At 54.5% G+C, this 25037-nt stretch overlaps 1 protein-coding gene across 3 annotated transcripts in view; it reads right to left on the bottom strand.

The window, feature by feature from the left end:
* Positions 1–128: 128 nt before the first annotated feature.
* The window catches only part of ARHGEF17 (Rho guanine nucleotide exchange factor 17), a 59378-nt gene continuing 34469 nt past the window's right edge, over positions 129–25037 (bottom strand). The window contains exons 2-22 of one of the 3 annotated variants that reach the window (XR_014231750.1): positions 21906–21983; positions 15734–15916; positions 13198–13314; positions 12889–12981; positions 12493–12669; positions 12142–12192; positions 11777–11886; positions 11585–11670; positions 9830–9948; positions 9253–9466; positions 8577–8650; positions 7819–8018; positions 7323–7621; positions 6565–6814; positions 6187–6273; positions 5797–5864; positions 5418–5566; positions 4366–4540; positions 3981–4250; positions 1274–3291; positions 129–1179 (exon numbers count right to left, since the gene is read on the bottom strand). Coding sequence is in view for 2 of the 3 variants with exons in the window: in XM_082343131.1 (XP_082199257.1) it covers positions 3095–3291; positions 3981–4250; positions 4366–4540; positions 5418–5566; positions 5797–5864; positions 6187–6273; positions 6565–6814; positions 7323–7621; positions 7819–8018; positions 8577–8650; positions 9253–9466; positions 9830–9948; positions 11585–11670; positions 11777–11886; positions 12142–12192; positions 12493–12669; positions 12889–12981; positions 13198–13314; positions 15734–15916; positions 21906–21983 (2997 nt within the window). In the remaining variant the exon portion in view is untranslated. Of the gene's footprint in view, positions 3292–3980; positions 4251–4365; positions 4541–5417; positions 5567–5796; positions 5865–6186; positions 6274–6564; positions 6815–7322; positions 7622–7818; positions 8019–8576; positions 8651–9252; positions 9467–9829; positions 9949–11584; positions 11671–11776; positions 11887–12141; positions 12193–12492; positions 12670–12888; positions 12982–13197; positions 13315–15733; positions 15917–21905; positions 21984–25037 lie in introns of all 3 variants that reach the window. The other 2 variants (XM_082343131.1, XM_082343132.1) reach the window with 2 other exon arrangements.

Here is a 25037-nt window from a genome sequence, read left to right as displayed (position 1 = left end):
GGTTCTATCTCTTGATCTGGGTGTGTTTATGAAAACTTACCTAGCTGCCCACTAATGACTTGAATACCTTTCTGTACAAATGTTATACTTCAATTAAGTTTTCCTGAAAAAAATTACTGACACCTGGGTCCCACTCTCAGCATTCTGATTTAATTGGTCTGGAATGTGGCCTGGGCCCCTCAGGTGATTAGAATGTACAGCCAAGATTGAGAAGGACTGCTTTCCAGAAGCTAGTTCTTCCAGGCCCTCCCCTGGGCTGTGCATCCCAGGACCTCCCTGCCCACAGCTGACCTGCTCAGGGCTGTGCACCTCCCCACAGGCTGCCCAATGCCCTGGGATGTGACCTCCTAAGAAGAGTGGGCTGGGCCGGGCCCATTCCTACCAAGGCACTTGAGGAAAAATGATGAGGATTCAGCCTTGGGTAACCAGTGCTGAAAGTGAAGTCTGTCCAGAGGCGGAAGAGGGCCTAAGGCAGCAGAAGCTGGGAAGCAGAGAGAACAGCAGCTGGCTGGCGGCGAGGCAGGGACCAGAGACTCAAGGTGGAGAGGCCAGGGGTCTCAAGATGGAGCAGCAATAGCTGGGCCACCATGCTGAGAGCTATGTGCTTCCAGTTCACGTCTCCACTAATTAGCTCCCCTTCTATTTCTGGGCAGAATGAATCTCTTCCTTGCAATCCAAAGACCTGTGCACACCAAGCAAGAGTCCCATGGGGGAAAGGATTGTCAGCCCCGATTTACAGATGAGGAAATGGAGACTCAGAAGGGATATAGCTCATCCAAAGTCCCATGGCTAGTTAGTGGCAAAGTTGAGGTTTCTGTTTAGCTTCAAAGCCTGTGCTCCTTCTATGCTGTTTCATAAATTCCACCACATGAATGTGGCCTTCTACTCTGTGTTTTCTGTAATCCCTTCCTCCAGACTGTCCCAGTAGTGATGCTGCAAGGAGATGTTTCATGCATGTCCCATGGCATCAAGGGCCTGGCAGACCCGAGATATGTGTACACCAGTGTGCAAAGCATAAGCCTGCACTCCCCTTTAGCAACTGATTTCTGTAAAGTCTTAATCGTTTAGGTTGGAAAATGTTGAAACGTGTTCAGGAGAGCTGAGGCACAATTTGTCCTTTTCTAGAAGTCATCCCCTTGCGTCTTGCCAGTGTACCCTGGTGGGAAGGGCTCTCTGCCCCTGCAAAGAATGGCCCCATGTTGTTTGCCTTTACATCCTTGTGTCTGATTTAATGACCAGAAATCAGACAGACTTGGATTCTACCCCTGCTCACCTTGGCCTCCGTCAGATTCCGAGCCTCATGAGGCTTTGCTGGAGAGCACCAATTCCTGGAGTTGTAGACAGGCTCACCTTCGCTTCATTTTTCTCTTACTGCATGTGTCAGCTTCAGATTCCCAAGCCTTATCCAAGACCCACTGACTCAGGAGCTAGGGGGAGCCTGGGAATGTGTATTTAGATGTAAGTATAATTTATGTATTATGCTTTGTGTTTACAATGTAACCTGTAAGGGATTCTAACATGCAGCCCTGGTTATAAAGCATCTGACTAGCACAACTCCTGGTTTTCCTGACGAGGAAGCTGCAGCCCAGAGGCGGTGACCTGCCTGGGAAAGCACAGCAAATCAGTGGCCGCCTTGCCATCTCAGCACTCTTCTGGGTCTCTGAGTCCCACTTCTGCCCAAGTGGGTGGGTGTTGGGAGGCCCACGCAGCTAGGGAGCCCTGAGGTTGCTGGCAGGAGGCCTCCATGGCTGCCGATGGGGACCAGTCATTTGGTGTTTCTATTTATTGACTCTTTAAACTTCATCATCCAAGGAAAGTTAATACATGACTGTTTGGTAGCAAGAGAAACATAGCCTAAGACCGCAATGACCCACCCACCCCAAACAAAAACAGAACCAAACAGAACAAAAACAAACCCCAACTGACACCAGACCTTTGGAGCTGCAGCTGAAGCACGGGGGCTGGGGTCAGACTGGCTCTTGCAGTCGGGGGGCAGGGGAGAGGCTGCCCTCCATGGTAGCCTTCCCAGCCAAAGAGGCCATGCCCAGCCCCTCAGCTTTGGGCATCCTTCCTGGAAGGGCTGCCCCTGGCAGGAAAGGGTGTGAAGAGAGGGAGTCAGTGGTCAGCGTGAGGGGGCTCCTAGGTCCACCCTCCCAAGGTGACCATATGTGCCAGTGCATGAGACACAGGGGCTGGGGGGCAACTGTGAGGAGAGCGAGGGCCCTTTCCCTGCTCAGGCCAGGAGAGAGCCCTGGCCAAGGCCCAGTCAGTGTTCCCAAATTCAGAAACCACTAAGGCACTGCCAACAAGCAAGGAAATGCCAAGGCCTGGGGAAGCCCCCCTGGATGGGAGTCACTGCCCCCCGTAGTCATCACCTTGTTCTGGATGACTGAGGGGACTTGGCCCTTTTCTCTGGATACTGGAGGGCAGCCCAGTCAGGACGAGGCCGTGGAAAGTGTATGTTAAGAGGCAGTGTTTTAGTGCCCCGAACATGCAGTGTGTGTGTGCGTACATAATGAGAGGGGGACTGGTCCCTCCAGGAAGGCTGGTTAGGGTCCCAGGGTGGTTCCTAGGGCAGGAATAGGGTTCTTTTTTTTTTTTCTTCTGTCATTTTCTCAAATCACTCCCTGCCCCAGGTCACTGCATAAATAAGTGCTTGGGAAGATACACATCTAAAAAGAAACATAAATACTGTACATGGGAAAGGATTCCATCCCCTAGCCCTCCCACTGCCCCCAGAAAACCCTCCAAATATTGCACATGGCCCTCCCCAGCCCTGTGGGGTCCAGGCCCGGCCGTGTCTTTGGTAGAAGCTCCAGGGACAGAGGTCCTGGGCAGCCCACATGCCCCCCTCCCCACCCCCCTCATGACTGGGAGCACCGGAGCAGCCAGAGAGAGGGCCGGGAAAGGCCCTGGCCCGGCTGGCCCACAGGTGCTCCGTCAGGAATGCTTCCACGAGGATGGGAGGCGGCCTGTGCAGGCAGGGGCGCGGCCCTGGTCAGACACTCCTGGTCAGGGTCCGCCTGTGGGCTTGGAAGAGGCAAGCAGGCTGAGGGCAGGTGGGCGGGCGAGTCCTGGGCCACCATGGACAAGGTCACACCCTCCACAGGAGGAGGTGGTTTGTGCTGTCGTCTCGGCCCACAGTCTCGCTGCTGCCGCTGCCCCCACTGCTGAGTCGGAAGTCCTCGTAGCCGTCGCCTCCACTGATAACCAGCATTTTAGGCCTGGCCGAGGCAGGGCCTCGGTGCCGAGGGGAGTCCCGATGCTCCAGTGAGGGCAGCTTCTCGGGGCCTGGGGGGCGGAGGGGAGGATCCGTCAGCCTGGGGGTGACTGGGGGTGGCACCATCTCAACCTGGCTCTCTTCATACTCATTTCCCACTTCCAACAGCCCTTTCCCAGTTAGACAAGTTAAGTCTTCTCTGGACCCAGACAACTCCTGACCGAGGCTTCCCTGCTTCCTGATGCCACAGCTACTACCTCTTGGGAGTATGATTTCCTGTCCTGCCAAACAAGACTTTGCTAACTGTGACCTCCTTCATGTACATTTCCTAATATGTTTCACTTTCTAATCCTCACAGTCCCTTTCCTAGCCTATCTGCCATTCTATTTCTGCCATTCTATTTCTACTTCCTGCTCTGCACATCACTTCCTGACTCTACTTCCTGCCCTACACATCATTTCCAGTCCTGTTTTATTTCCTGTTGTATATATCCCTTCCTGTGCCATATTCTAATTCTTAGCTTATAGTTCACTCCCTCGTTCTCATGACATTCTCTGGACAGAATTTTACACACACACACACACACACAGAGTATCCTAATAGATTTTATTTTGGGGTTTCTATAGCCTATTTCCTGTAATATATGCCACTTCCAGCTCTGTATTACATTTTTCCTCCCTCTTAACCTTCTGGCAGGACAGTAGGGAGTCCTAAACCCAAAGCCGAGGTCCCTGGGTTGGGGTAGGATGTGCAGACCCACCTGTGTCTGGGGGAGGTGGTGGGGTTGAGCAGAGCAGGTTGAAGCCATCTGGAAGCTGGACTGCGGCCAAGAAGCGGACATGGCCAGTGTGTCCCTGGCCTAGGCCAGCAGGGCTGAGAGGCGCCCGAGGGCAGCTAACGGTACTGGGGGAGGTGGGCATGGTGAGCACGACGCCGGCACTGGTGCCCACCCACAGCAGCTCTTCACACACCAGCAGTGCTGTGATCCTTAGGCAGGCAGCCTTGTGCTGCCGGATGATGGCATCTGAGCCTGGGGTGGGAGACAGACCAGTGCTGGGGCCGAGTCCTGGCCCTGGCTCAGCCTCCTCAATGCCAGGGACAGAAAGGCTCCAAGGGAAGGGGCAGTGGTAGACTGAGGTCAGTACCTGCCAGCATCCTGTGCACGGGAGGTGTGACATCTACCTCTGCCAGCTGCTCAAAGGTGTCTGGATGGTAGAGACACACATGGGCACTACCTTTCAGTGTCACCCACACGCCCAGGCTGGAGTCCACCATGCAAGCCACGCTGCGGCTGGAATCCTGCCCCACGGAGAATGTATGCTGGGGGGCGGGGGTAGAGAGCAGATGGGTGACTGACAGGCCTGCCTTCGCTGGCCCCTCCCTGCCTTGTGCTTCACCAGCGCCCATCCCTCCCTCCTTACAAATCACACCAAACCTCTCCAGAAAGCCCACCGGATTGACAGCAAAGGCAGCCTTGCTCCTTGGTCTGGATGATTAACCTTTCAAACCTTGGTTTCACTGGAGCCTCCCCACTGAAACCTCAGGAATTAAAATGCAAGTGCCCTTTCCCCATGAAACTTGAGTGAGTTAATGATCAGAGAAGTTCAAATCTTGAAGAGTTTTAAGAGCAATCACTGGCCTCACCCTGTACAGCTGGGGAACTGAAATCTAGAAGGGAAAGGAACCTGCCCAAGAGCATCAGCAAGTCAGTCACAAACCTGGGCCTGAACCTGGCTCTACACCTCTACACTCCCAGCCCAGCCAACGATGGGGTAAGTGAAAGGAAAATCAAGGGAACTAGTTACCCCTGGATACTACCAGGCTGACAATCTCTAATGTATATATAAATCAAATCAGGACTAAAGGCCAGAGTAATGCTAAGGGATACTGACATCAGGAAGGACCTTTGTCCACCCCCCAAAGACCCCAATACCTGAGTTGAGAAATGGGGTTGGGGGCGGGGAGGAGGAATAAAGAATTCTAATGTACATGGGGCACTTACTGTAGCCCTGATCAGCTAGAAAGGAAATAAGGATTTGAGAAGGACAGGGGCTGGCCCGGATTCATACAGTGGTCAGGGGAAAGCCCTGACCTCTCAGCTGGATGCTTTTTTATGGCCCCGTGGTCTCATCTCCTCTCTCGTGGGCCTGGCTCACCCCAAGCACCAATTCCCCAACCCCACCGCCATCCCCAATACCTCCAGCTGCAGTGTGTCAGGACTCAGGACAAGGACTCGGTTCTGGCAGCCACACCACAGCCGCCCACCCACAGACACCATCTTGGTGATGGGGCTCCCCTGAGCACCCAGGGTCACCGATTTGAAGTTCTGGGGGTCCCAGAAATGGCCTGGAGTGGGGGTGGGGTAAAGGAAACAGCAAATTCAATCTCGTATTGCATTGAGCCTCACCCTCCCTTGAAATAAGGTGCTGATAACCTCATTTATCAATGAGGACACCAAAGCCCAGAGAAGACCTGGGACTTACCCAAACTTGTGGCCCCAAGGCCCCAGCTTGCTCGAGAGGGAAATCCAATACCAGCAAGGGGCTCCGGGGGGAGGGGGAGGGGTGGGCACTCACCTACTTCTCTTTGGTAGACCACGAGCTCTCCATTGGCCAGAGACACAAACACCTGGTTATTCAGATACCTAGGCAAGGAAAAGGAGTCATCAAGGGTTTCAAAAAGCCAAAGGAGATCACCTGGGCCGAGGGACTCACAGATGGAATGGCTATGGTTCCTGAGAGACCACCTCCTCCCACCCCCCCGTTCTCTAGGTGGTGGGCACCTGAGTCTAAGAAGAGGTAGTGACTTGCACAAGGACACGGTGTGTGAGAGGCACAGTTAGCCTAGGGCAGGCCTCTGGCCACTGAAAGGAGGGGCCGTAGGGAAGGGGACCCGAGTGGGCAGAAGGAGGTCTGCATGTGTAGCGGAGAAGGGTCTGAACCAGAAGAGCCAACCAGGGGCCTTACAGGATGCAGGTCACAGAGGCCGCGTGCTGGAGCTTCAAGCTGTTCCTGCGATCACGGATGCTGTCAGAGGACTGGTACACGTGGACGCTGTGGATCAGTGGTGTGTACCTGTGACAAGTGCTTGGGCATACCAATCCCTGGAGTCACCCCTATTTGCCTACTTGCCTCCACCAGGATCTCCTCCTGGCAGGTGCCCGCCTAAGGTACCAAAATCCCACGGCCTCCCTGTGGGTTTCAGACCCTCTGGCAGCCCCGGCTGGCAGTACCCTTGAGGTCTGAACCAAAGCCCTCCTACTTCTGCTTCAGGACACCATACAATTTCTAAAACAGGGACCTCAGGTTCTGGCACCGTGACCCCAGCACCTCCCCTGTTCCTACCAGCCATCCTCAGTGCCCAGCCACACAGAGCTCTGGTAGGCCTCAGGGTCAACACTCAGCAGGTCCTCCAGGCTGCCACGGGTGAAGGAGCCACGGCTGGACCGGCGAAGGGCTCTCCCATCCACTGGGCTGGTGCCGCAGGGACTGCCAGGCCCGAAGGAGCCAGACAGTGGTAGGAAGCCAGGCTCCTGCTCCTCCTCCGAACTGGTAGTCTCTGCTGTGGCCTCCTTGGAGCTCGGGGTCTCCTCATCTGAGAAAGACAAAGGTCTCTTTCTCCATTCCCCTCTGCCAGGCCCAAGACCCAGTATCTTTCTAGGCCTTAATCTTCCCTCAATGCACCCTTCTGGGCCATGCCCCGCCTCAGGGCCTCCCACCATTGTTCTCCCCACACCCCCAGACCTCTGCATCAGCTCAGCCCTTGTTACCCTGCTGACTGACAGCTCCGTGCTACAGGCTCCTAGTCCTAGCCTGGCCCCCTCCAATCCACCACCATGGACAGAGGGACCAACCACTCCACCCCACCGACTCCATCTTCCTCAACTGGACATTCCAGGGTCCTCAGGATCCAGCCAGACCATCCCATGCTCTCTGGATCCTTGGTGTCATAGCCGCTGCCCCCAGTGCTCTCTGTGCTAACATCCTGAGGCTTGATTCCATGCCTTTGCCTATGCCCATCCCTACTCACCCATCAGTAACAGCTGGGCTGCCCCCTGCTCTGGGCAGTCCACCCTGCCTGACAGTCCCAGCTGGATACTCACTGCCAAAGCTAGAGGAGATGGTGGACCGGCTGGCCTGGCTCTGCAGGGTCCCTGAGGGGCTGGGCGAAGACTCATCGTCAGAGTCACTGTCAAAGGGCACCAACTCCGGGCGGGGATCACCCTCGGGGGGGCCTGGTGCCATCTCCAGGCCCGAGCCCGCAATGGAAATGTGCAGGCAGGGCTGGGGCCCCGGCTCGGCCAGCGTCGCCGCTTCCTCGTCTGCTGCCTCGACGTCCAGTTCTGGCCCAGTGGGCTCGGGTGCCGTCTCTGGGGGGTTCCTCAGAGATGCAGTCTGCTCCCTGAGAGACGAAGTGTGGGGACAAACGAGAGCCGCTAGTAGCCAGGTTCTGCCGCACTCGCCGGCACACCCTCCAGGCCCCGCCCACATTCACAGGACACGCCCACACCACTTCAGAAGGGCCTCAGTGTGTGTTGGGGGTGGGGACTCTGTCCCCAGGCCCAGGCCCCGGCCGGCCGGCCGTGGCCCGCGCCTCACCTGTGGCACCGGCGCTGCAGGCCTGGCACCGCCCCGATGCAGAGGATGCGGGCGGAGCAGACGGCGATGCAGGCCTCCACATCAGGCTCGGCGCGCAGGCTCAGCAGGCACACCTGGCCCACGTAGCCGTCGCTGTTGCACACCCACACCTCGGGCGTGGGCTCGGGGCAGCTGCTCAGGGTCGGGGCTGCGCAGGAGAACTGCAGAAAGCGCCAAAGGATGGGGGAAGGTGAATGGAGGAATTGCTGCCAACTCCACACTGCTCTCCAGGCCCTCGTGGGTGTGTATGGATTCTCAACACACACTATGCATACACGTGCACACATACAGCACACATGACACTCTTTACACATCAAATGCACACATCCCTCTGTGATATAGGTATCATATATTCATATATGTGTGTACACATATATCTACTCCAAATATGATCACACATACATGTATGTGTGTAACAAATGCAAAAAATGGGAACTTTTGTCCATATGTATGCAGACGTATACAAGCACATAAATTAGACACTTTCACATCAATGGTATAGTTCTGTTCACATGCACAGATACATACATGCACGAATGTACCCTTATACATGTGACACATATGCACTGTCCATGTGCTTGTGCAGAGAGCTGTACAAAGACATAGGGAGCCACTGCAATGTTTAAGACATGTACATGATGCTGTACACAGAACAAAAACACACGAACACATGCTGGCTTAGACTACATGACCCCACCTACCCAGGTGCATACACACACCTGCATGCCGCTGCGGGTTTTCATGATGGGAATGGCCTTCAGGAACTCAGGGTCTAGACAGCTTTTGCTGGAGGCTGTAGAGGAGATGGACAGACAGACATTACTTAGCACTCACCTCACCCTGGTCCTGACCTTGCCCGTCTCCCTTCCTCTCCTGCCTCTCAGGGTCTCTCCAGGGAGAATGAGGTGGCTGTGGGTTATGTCCTACTTGTCCTTGGCCTCAATTTTCCCATCTGTACAATGAAAGGGGTAGACCCAGAGGTCTCTAAGGATTTTCTATGGACCCCAATCAACAGCTTTCCCTGATCCAGGCCTGCTCAGTGTGTGTGTGTGTATGTGGTGTGTGTGTGTGTGTGTGTGTGCGTGTGCGTGTGCGTGTGTGTGTGTGTGTGTGTATGTGTGTGTATGGGGCTGAGGGGGAGGTCCTGGCCATCTACTCCCACGATAGGGCCCCTGCCCTAAGCTGACCCTATCCACAGAATCCCTGCCAAGGAGGCCCTGGGGAAGTCCTATATTTCTCTGCAGAAGTCTAAGTCCACCCTCCCACCAGCAGGGACTGGAACACAGGACATGGCAGTCTCAGGATTTCTGGCTCCTGATGTCACAGACAGCTGCAAGGTGCTGCCCACTGCCTGGAGGTTCTGGGAGAAGGGCACTGGCCCGGGCCCTGGCTTACCCAGTTTCCTCTTGGCCTCATCAAAGGCCTGCTCGAAGCCAAGGCGGGCGTCAGGGTGGGGGAACTCAAAGATGAAGGAGTCGGTGCCCTCGGGCCTCGTGGTGCACAGCTCCAGCTTGGTGGGAGGGAAGGAAAGCGCATAGCACAGCGCCTGCTTCTCCGACAAGTCCCGGTGCATGGCAGCCGAGAGGTCCCGCAGTGCATCGTCCAGGCTCTGCAAGGATGGGGGCCCAGGCCTCAGGGCCTCACTTCTCCCCACAGCCTGATCCTGACCTGGGGATGGGACTGGGGATCTGCCTTTTCCCTCAGACAGAAAATGGGACTCTGTTTACCCCCTGAGACCACAAGGTAGCCTGGATACCTCCCATAGACATGATGGGCCCTCTCTCCTCCCTCAGCTGGGGATGGAGCTGTGTCTCCACCCTTAGGCCTGGAACACATGACCTCCTTCAGATGGGGTGAGGCTGTATTTTCCCCCTCAGGTAACTGACAGGGATGTCCTCTCCCTCAGGCAAATGACAAGGCTGTTATTTCTCCTTCAGACTGGGTTAGGGAATCTCAGGCAGAAGGGGCAGACCTGGTGGGGGAAACCGAGGCTCTCAGAGAGCTTGCTCATCTGGCCCAGGGTGGTCAGGTCCTCGTCCAGGCGGCTGATAGCTTTCTGGATGTTCTCTCGATTGGCGGCTTGGGATGCCCCTAGTGGGGACAGAGGAAGGCCATGGGCAGATCCAGACACAGACAAGGTCAGGCTTGGACAGACACTCCTCCCTTCCCCTCACAACTTGCAGTTGGGTGCAGGGAACAGCCTGACTAACTGACAGCTTGTAAACCACAAGACCTCAGGTTAACATTAACCCCAAAGTTAATGGGCAGCTTGGACAGAACCTCCAGGCCCAAGAGCAGGGGACTGGGCCTGATTCACAGCCACCTGGCACAGGGTGTCGGTCCCTTGGAGAACTCCCTGGAAGAGCACAAAGGATAAACAGCAGACGGCCCTGCAGGTTATGCAGGCTCCAGCTGATGCTGGAGTGCTGGGTGGTACAGACTCCCACAGGGGAGTCAGCTGGGCAGGCAGAGCCTCCGGCAGTCAAATTTGCTGACCAGGGACTCAATTCCCCCACAAAGGAGGGAGCAATGAGCTGACGACCTAGATTCTCTGGTCCTACCCCGTACCTGACCACTACCAAGTAGCTGGCCCTACAGGCCTGGCTGGGGGCGAATGCCCTGGACCCGTGGCCCACCAATGGGCTGAGTAGACGGCAGTGGAGGGTACTAGACAAGCCAGGGCTGAGGATATCTCCTGCTCCTTCTGAGGGGAAACTGTTCCCCCAGAACCCTCCCCAACCTGGGCAGCCACGCTTTCTTCCCTATGACCCTGCCCCTCTCTGGCCACAGCTGACTGGAGCAGGTGTGGACACCTAACCTAAAGGGAGTCATTTTCTCCACTGGCCTGTTCTCTAGTGAGAAGAGATGAACCAGACCAATAATCAGCTTGTCTTCCTACACAGGGGCCCGTGTGGGGCAGGCCTGGGTTCACCTAGGGGCTGAGTGAGCCTCTCCCTCACCCCGAGGGCCACCTCAAGAGAGCTCAGGGACAGAGTCTGGGCCTGACCTGCCTGCCGGTCCAGAGGTGCCCTCACCACCATCCCAGAACCACCACCCCACTCAGGAAGGTGAACTGAGCATCCTGGAGCAGCTGGGGCTGAGAGCTGAGGGAGAAAGGCCGCGATGCAGAAAAGGCCATGAGGGATCACGGGAGTTACTAGGAGGCAGAGAAAGCTGACAGCAGTGAGGAGAACCGGCACAGAGGGGAGTGGGGGAGGAGGGGGGAGGGAGGAACACACAGCAGGAGGAGAGGTTCTTTGAAGCCGCTGCCTCAGCTCCCAACAGTCTCCGCCCCAAACAAAAGGATCATTCCAACCAGCCTTTTGACTGGACTGACTTGAGTCTGTTCCCCAGGCACAAAACTGGTGGCCCAGAACAGTGCGCCATCATCTACTATGAGGCGCCTAAACGCGCTTATGCACTGAATCAAGGCTACGGGTATGTCTGCGCTCCCTGCACCACCGCAGCCTAGTCCACCTGCTAGCCCGTGGCAGGCCCCTGCCCAGTCAGAAGGTGGTCTGCACGGACAGGCCCTGGTCCGGCTCTGCAGGGCACAAACCGGATCCCGCACGCCAGCCCCCTTGGACAGGATGGGAAAGTGAGGCCAGAAAGCAGAAAAGCAGATAGATAGCCAGCCAACCTGACCACAGCTCAAACCCCCCAGGCAGGCTTCTCAGAGGAAGACCCCCAAAGCCCAGAACCCCGGGCAGGCCTGAGCCAGTCCCACCTTTGATGATGTCTGCGTCTTCCAGAGGCAGCTTCCACAGCAGCTTGTACTTGCTGGCCGTGTCAATGACGCTGGCTGCCGTGTACCTGTGGGGAGCCAAGGGGGTGCTCTGGCCAGGGCTGGGGAGTGGGCCCACGGAGGGACAACCGCTCCCCCCTGCCCGAGCTCCCCAGCTGTATCCCGGCCACTCACAGGCTCATGGAGCTGCGCCGCAGGGAGCCTGACTTCCGCTTCAGGGTGGTGCAAAGGATGAGGTCCGTGAACAGGAAAAGGGACCGGTCCTTCTTGCCACCGACTGCCTTCTGTGGGGCCCGACGCAGGATTCAGGCCCAGAGGCCCACCCTCCTGCCCACCATGCCCAAGGGGACAGCCAGGCCCAGGGAGGGGGGAGGGCTCCCCCGCATGCCCAGAGGCAGAGGCAGAGGCAGAGCTGGGACCTGACCCAGGGCTCCGGCTGCGGTGGAAGAGCAGGAGGCCCGTGGGCAGAAGCTGTGAGCAGAAGTGTGAAGAAAGCAGGGAGGTGGCGACAGGTGGGCAGATAACGGGACACTTCTTACCACTTCAATGACCATCTCCTGCCTCAGGAACCGCCGCAGAGGGGCCTGGAGCTGTCGGGCAGGAGGGACAAGGCATCTTGAAGGCTCATTATGACTCCCTCCGCTCCCCAGACCCCGGTGACGCCTTGGCCCCGCTCCATGGGCCAGGCCAGTGGAAGCAACATCTTGTCCACCCTCTTGATGCTGTGTTGTCAGGCCACGGGATATGTGGCCAGAAACAGACACAGGAGAGGACACAGATGTGGACAGAGATGGATGCAAACACACCGCAGACACTGCTGTGGACGTGGACATGGCCACAGTTCCAGGTTGGAACCAGGCATGGGTGGAGTGGTGCAGGGCGGCACTCACATCCTCCATGCCCTCGATGTGGGCCTCGATCTCCTGCAGCACACGGGCATGCCGCTCCGCCTCCTCGGCACTCCGCACGCCCTTGTTGATGCGTTCAGCCACCTGCTTGATGTTGCGCTGTGCATCCAGCAGGAGCGGGTGGTCCGGGTGGTCCTCAGGCGTGTGCTTTAGGAGGTCCTGGGGCGGGAAGGGGCACCAGACCTCTGCTTAGCTGCCCCTGTCAGGCCCTGGGGCCCCACAGTGACTGCTGGAAGAGGAGGGACTGGGGGTAGACTCCAGAGAGGACTTCCTTTCCTACCCGACCCTTGTGTCTCCACCAAGTGGGGGCCACAGAGCCCCCTGCATCCCCACATGCCTCCAGGCTTTGCCCACCTGCCCACCCAGCCCCATGCCCACCTTCACCAGAAGCTCATAGCGTGGGATCCGCTGCACGGGCTTGATCATGAGGTCGGACAGTGCCTGCTTCTCCTTGTTCTCACGCATGCTTTGCTGAAACCCAAAACAGGGTGGATGGGCACCCAAGTGAGGAATGACATGCAAAGATGGAAATGTCATGGGACAGGTCCCCAGCAAGCCCCTCCAGCTCAGCCCAAGGGCAGACACTGACCCACAGGGTAGGGCTCTGGTGTCCAGGCTGGGGGCTCCTGGGGCCCCCAAAGCTGGCCCACGGAGGGTGGCCTCCATCCCCCTGCCCAGCCCCAGTACCTCCAGGAACTTGAGAAAGGCAGGCCTCGCCTCCTTAGCCACACGCACGGCGTCCTTTGCATTGAGAAAGTTATCGACATAGGCAGAGTAGATGTTGACCAGGACGTCCTTGGAGAACTGTGGGTGAAGAGGCAGGTTGGGGACCCTCAAGGTGTCCCCTACCCCACCTCACCCTGTCTTGGTTTCCACTAATTTGCGAGCCAACATCTTTTCTCTCCATCTGGAAATGATATGGTCTCTAAGGGATTGGGCATGTGCTCCTGTGTCATGTGTACATGTCATATGTGTGACTGTGTGATTAAGCGTGTGCACACACACAGTTTCTTATCTGTGTGTGATCATATGCACATGTACATATGTGTGCCTGGACATGTTCTGTGCGCTCAGACCAGGTTCTCTCTCTTCCAACTGGGCTTTGCCATCCCCTGGTCTCCAACCCCACCAAGTCCAACCAGGCAGGTCTCCCTCCTCACTGTCCTCTGAGTGACACAGGCTCTTTCCTGCTGTGTGGCTTTTGCTCATGTAATTCCCTCCACCAGGAAGGCCCTTCCGCCATCCAAATCTCACCCACCCTAAGGCTGAGCTCCAGTACTGCCGCCTCCAGGAAGTACTCCCTGCCCTGACAAGGGCTCTGCCTGGAACTATACCTGGCCTCTGGCCTCCCTGATCCCCCAAGACAAGTCTTCCCTCTCCAAGGAGACAGGTGCTCCCATCCCTCCTAGTAAAGCCCTGCTCAGGGCTGGCACACACTGCCTGGTGGCTAATACCTGCTGGCTGGCTGATGGCTGGGCTAAATGTGGATATTCTCGGTCAGAAACCCTGGCTGGAAGTTCTGATACCCCAGTTCCTGTCTCAGCTGCACCATGGATGGACCAGGTGACCTGTGGTGATGTTTCTGGCCCCCTCTGGGCCTCCAAATCCATGTTTCTAGGTTATAGAGGCCACTTGTCCCCCCACCCCAGATGTACTGCAGGGCAGAGGCTGAAGCAGCTCGGGGAGGAAGACAGCCCCTCAAACCACCCCTCCCCTGATCCTGGGACAGGGCACCCTATGCTGACCCCTCTGTCAGCATAGGCTTCCACTGCTGTCCTTGGTCAGCATCAAGGTCCAGGCAGGGGGATGAACCCAGTGACAGTGAGGGTTGTGATGGGCTGGAGACATCAGCACTCAAGCTGGGGTCCCACCACCACGGGGCCAAAGTTCTCATCACATCGATTTGCAGGTCAGCAGGGACCTTCTTAGGCCCAAGGTCCACCCCACAACATCACAAACACATGCAAACACACCCACATCCCATAAAAATAGATAAGGTGTTTTTTTGCTAGTAGAATTTTTTGGAAGGAGTTTTACAATTTCACTTGAATTATTTGGCTCTGAGTAAGCCTTTAGTTTGTGTTTCACTAGGATTTCTCATCCATCATCATGCCTTTTTGGGAATTCTGGCAAAATAACAAAATGTAACTGAAATTTTTTCAAATGGAATTAAATTCATGTAAATGAATACTAAATTTAACAATTAAAGAAAATGGCTTGTTATGTTTTACAAACATTTAGTTGAACGTTCATTCGTTTTGCTTTTGCAGTCCTTTTTGAACTCTGAAGCCAATACCTTTCCTAAGGTCCCAATCACTATTGCAGGATCTTGAAAAGCTCACAGGCGGAAGTCTTGGAGGTGGTGAAAGGGCGGACAGTGTAGGGTAGAGCGTGGGCGCTGGAACCAGGTTTCTTGGGGGTGAATCCTCCACCACTTACTAACTGACTTTGATCAGGTTACTTTTTCTCTCTCTACATGGCAGAGTCATAAACTTTATTTTTTGTTTGTTTGCTTTTTGTGGGGTTTTTTTGGCCATGCCCCGCACAGCTTGCAGGATCTTACTTCCCCGACCAGGGATCAAACCCAGGCCCTAGGCAGTGAAAGCACAGAGTCCTAACCACTGGACCACCAGGGAATTCCCAGAGTCATCAACTTTAAACTTGGGAATAATCATACCTTTCTCCTTAATGTTGTTGATATGTACAATATATTTAGAATGCCTAGCACATAATAAGTGCCAAATAGCCATTATTATTAAAATGTCTGATAGAGAAAAGAGCTAGTCAAGACTAGGCCAGTGTCAACATCAAGCCCAAGTCCAGGGTCAGGATCAGGGCAATTGTTTACATTCAGGTTAAGGTAGGGGTTGAGGTCAGTAAGAGCATCCATTTGAGGTCTGGGTCACGGTCAGTGGCAGCTCAGGGTCAGGAGTAGGGTCAGGTCAGTGCCAGCAACTGGGATTGGGTCCAAGGTCAGGGTCAGTGTCTGGTTGGGGTTGGGATCCATGCCAGAGTCCAGCCAAGCTCTAGGGATGGGCAGTGTCCAGGTTCAGGTCAATCCAGGATCTGGGGTCACTACCAGTGTCTGGTCAAGTTCTGGGGTTGGATCAGGGATCAGAGTCAGTCTCCAGGAGGGGTGGAGGGGTCCATGGCAGCACCCAGCCCCTCCGAGGAGACGCCAGAGCTTGTGGGGGCTATAGCAGTGGACAGCAGGGCCACTCACCGACTGGACAAGCAGGTCTCCCACCTTCTGCTGGGCATGCCAGGTCTGCACGCAGTGCCGCACCTGCTCCAGGAACTGCTCATGGTGCGCCAGGAGCTCTGGGATCTGGTCAAAAATCTCATCCACCAGCGACGGGTCACATAGCAAGGAGTTCTCTGGCTGCTTCAGTGGCTGCATATAGCCCTGGGGGACCCACAGGGTCAGTACAGGTTCCCTCAGAGAGATGGCACCCCAACCCACCAGCATAGGGTACACACAAAATCAACTGGGCCTGCAGCTCAGTGGCCCTGCCTCCCGGATCTCCCTCATTAGACTCGGAGCTCTGGGAGGGAGATGGGAAGATCTATTCCCACGCCCCTCACTCTGCCGCCCAGGGCCTGGCACAGGATGGGGGTGAGGGGTCTTGGGAAAGATCTGTCGGATGCGTGAATGAACAGAGCTTGGAGTGAGGAAAGCATGAAGACTGGGCTCCTGGGAGACCCCACACCCTAATTCAGCAATTATTTTTTTGAGCACTTACTATGTGCCAGGCACTGTTCTAAGAACTGGGAGACAGCAGTGAACAAGAAAGATCAAAATCCCTGCCCTGATAGAGCATACAATCTAGTCAGATGAAACACACAAATAAAATAAATAAATAAATAAACCCACATTTCATCAAATTTAAGATGCATCATTAATCCATTTTTTTGAAAAACAATTTTATTGAACTATAATTCACATTCCACACAAGTCACTCTTTTAGAATATACAATGCAATGGTTTTTAGTATGTTCGCAGTTATGCAACTATCACCACAATCAATTTTAGAACATTTTCATTATCTTCCCAAAACAAATCCCATGCCCATTAACAGTCACTCACTCCCCACTCCCTACAACCCTTCCAGCCCTTGGCAACCACTAATCTACCTTCTCTATGGATTTGCCTTTTCTGGGTGGTTCATATAAATGAACTCAGACAACACATGGTCCTATGTAACTGACTTTTTTTTTTAATTTAATTTAATTTTTTTATACAGCAGATTCTTATTAGTTATCCATTTTAGATGCATCATTAATCTTATTTATCTCAAAAAATCTGCTGCCAATTAAGTTATTATAGGCCATCAATTATAGAATGAACCTGGATTTCAGAGACGGTAAAATGTGAAGAATGTGTCTTAGAATCAACTACATGTGGAAGTCCTGTGGTAAATTAAAAGGTGTTAATTGCTGTGGGGAAAATAAAGCAGGGAGGGGTATGGGGGGGCATATGGAAAGTTACTGAAGGCTTATTTGACACTATCTTAACACTGTTTTCACAGTTTTCAGATCTTCTGGTCAATCAGTGACTAAAACTCCCATTTTTCACCTCAAATCTGCATTCAGTGGTGTTTCCTGAGCATGAATAGCCCTGCTCAGTGGCTGCTGTCTCATTTAGATGTCGCCCTCTACTGGCCTAAATTGTAACTACAAGCCAAAGAAACAAGGCTGTTTGAAAAAGTATATGGAATACTGCAATAAAATTTATATCAAACATTTTAAAAACCTAGCTTGTTGTAAAACAAGCTTGAGAAAGTAAAGCTCAACAGAATCCTCTCGCCTGGTTTGGGATTCTGAAAAGGTTGGTGAGGAGACAGGCGGCCTCCCTCTCACAGCTCCTAGGCTAGTCTGAACCAGGGCCGGATCTGTGCCAAGGTCTGTTGCCCAAGGAGCAGGAGCTAAACCGCTCACTTCCAGGTCCCAGCGCCTCACAAAGAAGCCTGCACACAGTGGAAGGAAAGAATAAACAGTGACTGGGAACCCGATGCAGAACCTGCTAGGAGCCAGCACCTGCGTTCACTCACCACATACTCGCTGAGCAACTATTGTGTGTCCCGCCTTCTAAGCACAGGCTGCAGGCAAAAGTCCCTGTGCTTGTGCAGTTGACAATTTAGTGGAAGGAGGTGGAAAATAAGCACCATAAGTAACAAAATTATCACACAGTATATCAGAAGGTAGTAAGTGCAGTGGGAAATAAGACAGGGAAAGAGGGGTTGTTAGCTAGGAATTGGGAGTTGAAGAAAGACTCCAAGGTTGAGGGTGACACTGAGGAATGGGTGCAGCTTTAGGACCTGGGTTCAAATCCCACCTCTTTCCGGCTATTAACCTTGGTATTTAATTTCTTTCTTCATTTTAAACTCCTGGCCTGCAGGAACAATACCAATCAATTTGGGTGGCAGTGGTCACTACGAAGGGAACACCGGGGCTGTAGAGTCCAATCTGTTTGAATATCACCTATGCTTAGGGAGCACCGTAGAGTGAGACTGACAGGGATTCAACCCAGGCTATGGCACTTCCTAGCTCTGTGAACCTGAGCAAGTTGCCTTACTTCTCTGTGCTTAGTTTTATCATCTGTAAAATGGGGGTTTATAGTGAGGTTTATATGAATTAACTTATATAACACACACATATTAAGCACTCAATAAATGTCAGCTCTTAGTACTACTTGCTACAGTCTGAATGTGTCCCCCCAAAATTCGTATGTTGAAACCTAATCCCTGATGTGGCGGTTATTTGGAGGTGGGGCCTTTGGGAGGTAAGTCGGTCATGACGGTCAAGCTCTTGTGAATGGGATTTGCGCCCTTTAAAAGAGGCTCCAGAGAGCTCCCTCAGCCCTTTCACCAAGGAAGAAGACACAGTGAAAAGACAGCCTTCCATAGACCAGGAAGCCAGTCCTCACCAGCAATGAATCTGCCAGCACTTTGATCTTGGACTTCCCAGCCTCCAAAACTATGAGAAATAAATTTCAATTTGTTTAAGCCACCCAGTCTAGGGAATTTTTATTACAGCAGCCCAAACAGACTTAACAGTCTGTTACCACTTAATAGATGGATGACCCTGGGCAGGTTTCTTAACCTCTTTGAGCCTTCATTTCCTCAGATGAAGAAGAGCATTATAATATCTGCCTCACAAGGTTAATAAAAGGATTAAAGGTGATTTTACATACACACACTCACACACACATGCATGCATGCAGGTAGAATTGCCAGGCAGTATGCTAAATTATTCACGCATCTCGTAATCTGCACCTGAGACATGTACTATTACTATTCCCACTCAACAGACAAGGAAACAGAGGTAGAGACTGGATATGTAACTTGTTCCAGGTCACACGGCTGGTCAAGAGGTAGTGCCAAGTTTGAACACTGGTGGCCTAGCTCCAGAGCTGTGCTCCGCACCCCTGGGCTGGACCTCAGTCCCTCCAACACACCAGGGCTGCCTCGAGTGACAGCTGGCTTCAGCTGACACTGTTTTGGCCCACCTCCACCCCTCCCCACCCAACTCTCAGTCTGGTGTCCTCAGCACCATCCTCCCTTAGCTCTTCCACCCGCAGGCCCTGCAAGCCTCCACGTGTGCAGCCCTGCAGCCTGGAGACTCAGAGGTAGAGAGGCACGCCCAGCCCCATCACCTTTTAATCTTCGCGCTGAGAGAAGGGGATGATTAGTTACATCTTGCAGACAAAAACACGGAGGCTCAGAGGAGTGAGGTGATTAGGCTAGCATCACCCAGAAGGGAGGCAAGTGACTCAATCCCTGGACTGTCTTGACTCCCATGCCTTTGACTCCCACCTAGGGGACGACAAAGGACCCCTCAGACCCCTGCATGTCTACTCCTGCCTGGCAGGCAGGGGCACCTCTTAAAGATGGAATTCCAGTTATGGCCCTCCTGTGACTTCCTCGTGCTCACAGTGAAGGCCAGCTCCTTGCCCAGCAGCCACGCTGGCCACCTCCCCATCCCTAGCTACTCTAGGTTTCCTCCAGCCTCCCAGCTGTTGTTCCTGTTGTGCTCTCCGCCTGGAACAACTCCCTCCGGGCTCTCCCCCTACTTAACTCCTACCCACCCTTCAGGTCTCAGCTAAACACCCAACACTCTGGCCCTCGACACCAGGGCAGACCCCCAGTCTGTGTTCTCATCTCTCTATGCATTTAAAAAATATATATACATAAAAGCCATTTATTTTTGTGGTAAAATATATATAGCATAAAATTTGCCATTTTAATCATTTTTAAGTGAACAGTTCAGTATGCCCACATTAAAGTACATTCATGTCGCGATTTCCCTGGTGGTGCAGTGGTTAAGAATCCGCCTGCCAATGCAGGGCACACGGGTTCGAGCCCTGGCCCAGGAAGATCCCACATGCCACAGAGCAACTAAGCCCATGTGCCACAACTACTGAAGCCCGTGCGCCTAGAGCCCGTGCTCCGCAACAAGAAAAGCCACCACAATGAGAAGCCTGAGCACCGCAACGAAGAGTAGCCCCTGCTCGCCGCAACTAGAGAAAGCCCGCGTGCAGTAACAAAGACCCAACACAGGAAAGAGAGAGAGAAAGAAAAAGAAAGAAGGAAAGAAAGAAGGAAGGAAGGAAAGAAAGAAAGAAAGAAAATTCATGTTATGGAACCATCACCACCATTCATCTCCACAACTTTTTTTCAGCTTCCCCAACTGAAACTCTGTACCCATTAAACACCAACTCCCCATTTCTCCTTTCCCCCGCCACTGGCAACCCCATTCTCCTTTCCGTCTTTATGAATTTGGCCATTCTAGGTACCCCATATAAGTGGAATCATTCAGTATTTGTCCTTTTGTGACTGGCTTAGTTCACTTAGCATAATGTCAAAGAACTTGTAGCATGTGTCAGAATTTCCTTCCTTTTTAAGGTTGAAAAATACACTAAGTATACTCTCCGTGCACTTTTGCATCACCATTTGTCCTCACGCATGGTCTGCCTGGTTACTGTCAGTCTCTGCCACAGACTGTGAGCTCCAGGAGACAGGACCTTACCACTCATGCTCACTGCTGAACCCCACAGAGAACACTGCCTGCTACGCAGAAGGTGCTTGTTGCGGATTTGTGCAGTGAATGAATGAATGAATACTCTGCATGTTTCCAGGGCTCTCCCTTCCACCCTTTGCTCTTGCTCTGCCCAGGTGGCTTGAACAAACCTGTCCTCAACTGTGATTGCCAGGCCCCACTTCAGCTCAGACCCACGCTTTCTATCCTGGGCCCCAGACCCACAAGTGCATCCCAGATCATGGGCTTTCCCAGACCCACGCATCTGAACCTGGACTCACCCTCTCGCCCCACCTGTTCTAGGTAGCGCTCCTCTAGTGCCTTCATCGCCCAGGCCAGAGCCCAGGCATCATCCCGGGCTTCCCCACCTTGCCCCACACAGCCAACCAGTTACCATGCCTGGCCCGACCAGTCCACTTCCTAAATGTCTGTCCCCAACTCTCCCTCCCTGCAGCCTCTGGCCTGGTCGTGACTTCTCCTCCCTTGCCTGACCTCAGTGGCCTTGGCCTCCTCTTCTGCTACCCCTCTTCCCAGCAGTCAGACAGATTTTGTAAAGCATGAGGGAGGCTACACATCACCCCTGCTCAAAGCCTCTCAGTAGTCTCCAGGGCGCTTGGTAGAGTCCAAACCCTCCTCCTGGTATCGAGGGACCCCACCACGTGAGCTCTGCTGGCTCCCTCAGTGTCACCACAGGACTGACCCTTTGTGCTCTGTGCCGGCCACATGGACCCCTGAAAGTGCCAGGCCTCTCCTTATTCGACTTTGCACATGCTGTTCCTGCTGCTGAGAAGGCAGGGTAGGAGGAAGCCAGCACCTCCTCCAGGGAAAATTCCCTGACCCCACACCTCCCCGGGGCCCCCTGATGCCTTGAGAGCCCATATACTCAACTATGTGCCCAGCAGGACTGTCAGCTCCTGTGGCAGAGGCTTATCTCTTATTCAACCCTGTGTTTCCTGCACCTGGAACAGGGCCTGGCACAAAGCAGGTGCTAACATTTAATTCCATTCAACCAATATTTTTCCAGTCAATGAATAAAGTGAAGGCGGGGGGTGGGGAACCAGAGGGGATTCACAGATCCAAGCTCAGACTCAGGGCTGCCAAGGAAGGTGGAAGGACGGTAGGAGGAGGGAGCATCTGCCCTGGGGTGCCCCGGTCACACCAGCATTAAGGCCCCTCCCGCATTCTCTCCTGCCCTGGAGGGGGCTTCCTCCCATGGAGGAATGGGATGCCCCAGGGTCATTCCTCTCTAACTTCAGTCCCCTGTCCACAAAATGGGTTTGTTCCCACATGTCTGACAGCCACCTAGACTCAGAATGGTTGCTCTCAGGGACCCAGGCCAGGCCAGCCTCAAGCCTCACCTGCATCAGGGTGCGCAGTGACTCCACATACGACTGCTCTGTGTCCAGCAGGGTCATGGTCACATGCTTCCGCATGTCCTGGGGGGACAGAAGGCAGAGGATGAGCAGTGCCTTGTTCCTCTCACACCCACCACCTGCAGTCACACGGGCCCAGAGAGCCCATCCACGCCCTCTCCCCGGTCTTCAAGGCCTGTCCTCCCCGCAAAGCACCCTGGACCCCCACTCTGCAGGTCTGTGCTCACGTGCTCCCCCTGCAGGGAGTGCCTCCTCCTGCAACTCAAATGCCTGCCTCCCCGGACTGTGCCCCTCAACCCTTGCCCCTCTACTCCCATCCCCACGGCTACTGGCAGATCTGGAGATCTCCTGTTTACTTCTTGGCTCCCCTGTTGGGCTCCTGAAAAGGACTCAGAAAAAATCAATAACTTCTCACATTTGTGAAAGTCAAGGCCTCCAGGCCACCCCCCACTCCAGCTGCCAACTCTGAAAACCCCACCTTCAGGCTCAGCACTGTGGGGTCAGTCCCTACCTTGGGCTTCACACCATTCCAGAAAGTCAAAAATGTCACCTCCTGCTACATATGAAGAAAAGGTGGTCCAGAGAGGTAAAGTCAGTGCTGAATGTCATGCAGCAAGGTAGGGGCAGGGCTCAGCCACTCTCAGACAAGGCTGGATCCCAGTTCACTCAGTAAAAGAGGCTAACTGAGCCTTACTCCACACCAGGCACTATTCTAAGCATTGTGCATTATTTTATCCTTCTGACCACTCTGTGAGGTATATGTGATTATTCTTCCCATTTTAAGGATGAGGAAAAGGAGATCTAGGCACCAACACCTCCATCCTGAGGCTCTGAAGATCTGCATTATGGAGTCCCTAAGGGGTCACCCAGACTCTGCACCCACTCACCCAGGGACAAGGTGCATATCCCTGACAGGGCAGCCCGTATTCTGTGGGAAGGTTTTGCTGGAAGTCAGTCTAAGGATGCCCTCTCTGTGTTCCACCCCCTGGGACTCAGCTTACCTACTGCCCCTTGCCACCAGTTTCTATGCCTCTGGCCCACTCCTCCTCCAGGAAGCCTTCCCAGGTGGCGCACCTCCAACAGATTCCCTTCCCAGGCAAGGACTCTACTCTAGGTCTCCTCCAAGCCCTGGAGTGGTCCTGAGCAAGGTCCCTAACTCCCCAGGGCCCAGATCTCTGGGGCTTATTCTTCCCTCTCCACTCTCCCTCCCAGTCCTCAGCTTGGCCTCAGCTGGAGTCTGGGCTCCAGCCATCAAGGCCTGCTAGTCTGCGTGGATACTCTTTGCATGTGGCAATGCCATGGTGGGTTGTCCATGTCTGTGGCATCCTTCTAGTCCCCACCCTTGGGAGCCCCTCAGGGTAGGGACTCAACCAGTGGAGCTGCCCTGGTCACTACTGTGCCCAGGGTCTATGTCTGCTGAGTGTGCCCAAGTGCCAGGCCGGTCCAGCCTACCTGATCCAGCCACTGCTCATCCCTCTGCTCGTGGACACCTTAGGTCCCCCCCTCCCTCTGACCCGCGGACTCAGGGGTCATGCCTGTCCCCAAGCCTGTACTACAATGAGGCATACTTAGAAAAGTGGTCTCCTCTGCTAGGAACTCAGGGGTGGGGGTGTGAATGACACCCCCTTGGGGGAGGGGAAGAGGCTGCCTTGCCCCACCCCCCAGCCCTGTGCTCCGATGGGTGAGAAGGCACTGAACCCTGCCTCAGAGCCCCAGCTACAGCCAGACCATCTATCCTCAGTGCTTCTGAGGCCTTTAAAAAACTGGGGCAGCTTCCAGTAGGAGGCAGCACCAGTTAGGCCCACCCTAGGATGGAGAGCTTGGGAGAGCATCAAGGGCCAGAAGGGCCTCCCAAGGAAAAGGCCCAGATGCCCCATCTCCTGCAGGGACACCTCAGCACTTCACAGATATGGCCTCATTTCAGCCTCACACTCCTAGCTCTATGACAGGACTTGTCATCTCCACTTCACAGGTGAGGAAGTCAAGTCAGAGAAGTGACCTGACTTGTCTGAGGTCACACAGCCAGTGACTGGCAGAGCAGGGACCAGAGTCTCTTCAGCCACCTCAAGCTGAGCCTTCGGGCCCAAGAATCCGGAGTTCGCACTCTGACCAGCCAGCCGTGGGCCACAGGGTCCTCAGCCTGGCCCTTACCAGCTGTGTCACCTTGGGTGGTCACCTAACCATCTGGGCTTCCACATTCTCCTCTATGAAATGGAACAAATAATACCTCCCTACTAGTGCTGGGAAAGCAAGGAGCTGGGGAGCGGGGCAGCTCTCTCCACACACCAGGTCTTTCAGGTCCATTCTTTCTCTGCCTCGGCGAGGCTGTTTATCGACATCCGTCTCCCTGCTCGACAGGGAGCCCCCTGACGGTAGCACCAGGCTCAGCCCTGGGTGGTACAGCCACCACCCCCCGCCCCACTTCCCCAGCCCAGCCCTGCCAGGCCCAGCAGTGAGGGTCATGGGCAGGGAGGCCTCCTAGGGGAGGCAGGGCTGGTGCTGGGCCTCATGCCCCGGGCTGGGGTAACTCATGCAGGGAGGCTGACGCTGCAACAGCCGCCTTTCCAGCCTCCCTCCTGCTTGAAAGCCCAGTGGGTTGTCACTCAGCTGTCAGGTAGAGGTATGGAAAACAAGGCCATCTCCTTGTGACTGCATCCAGCGCCCCTTCCGCACGTGCCCAGACACGGGTGTGGAGTGGGGGTGGGGCTGGGGGCCAGGGCAAGCGGGAGGCAGGCAAAGCAGCTGTCAACCAGGTCAGGAGGCCCACCTGTTCTGGGCGGGACAGCCCGGGCGGCCCAGCCCTCCCCAGAGCCTCTCACCCCTCGACAGCCCCATCTGCAGACCTTCGCTGCATGGGGCACTTAAGGGGGAGGGGGATATGGGGCCAAAGGGATACAGCAGGAAGACAGAGGGGGCCTCTCCTACAAGTATAATTGGGACATCATGACCCAAAGCCCGAGACTCCTATATACACGGCGTGAGGGCAGAGATACGTGTACACAGAGAGAAGCCATAAAGGCCAGACACCCCGCAAAGAGAAAAAAAATGCAGCCAAGTCACCCGGCTGAGAACCAGGTCCTTCAGTCCAGAGACTTGAGGCAGTGGAGAGAGATACAC

This window comes from Balaenoptera borealis (assembly GCF_965194805.1).
Source record: "Balaenoptera borealis genome assembly, chromosome: 11".
NCBI lineage: Eukaryota > Metazoa > Chordata > Mammalia > Artiodactyla > Balaenopteridae > Balaenoptera > Balaenoptera borealis.
This window is presented reverse-complemented; position numbering and strand designations above follow the sequence as displayed.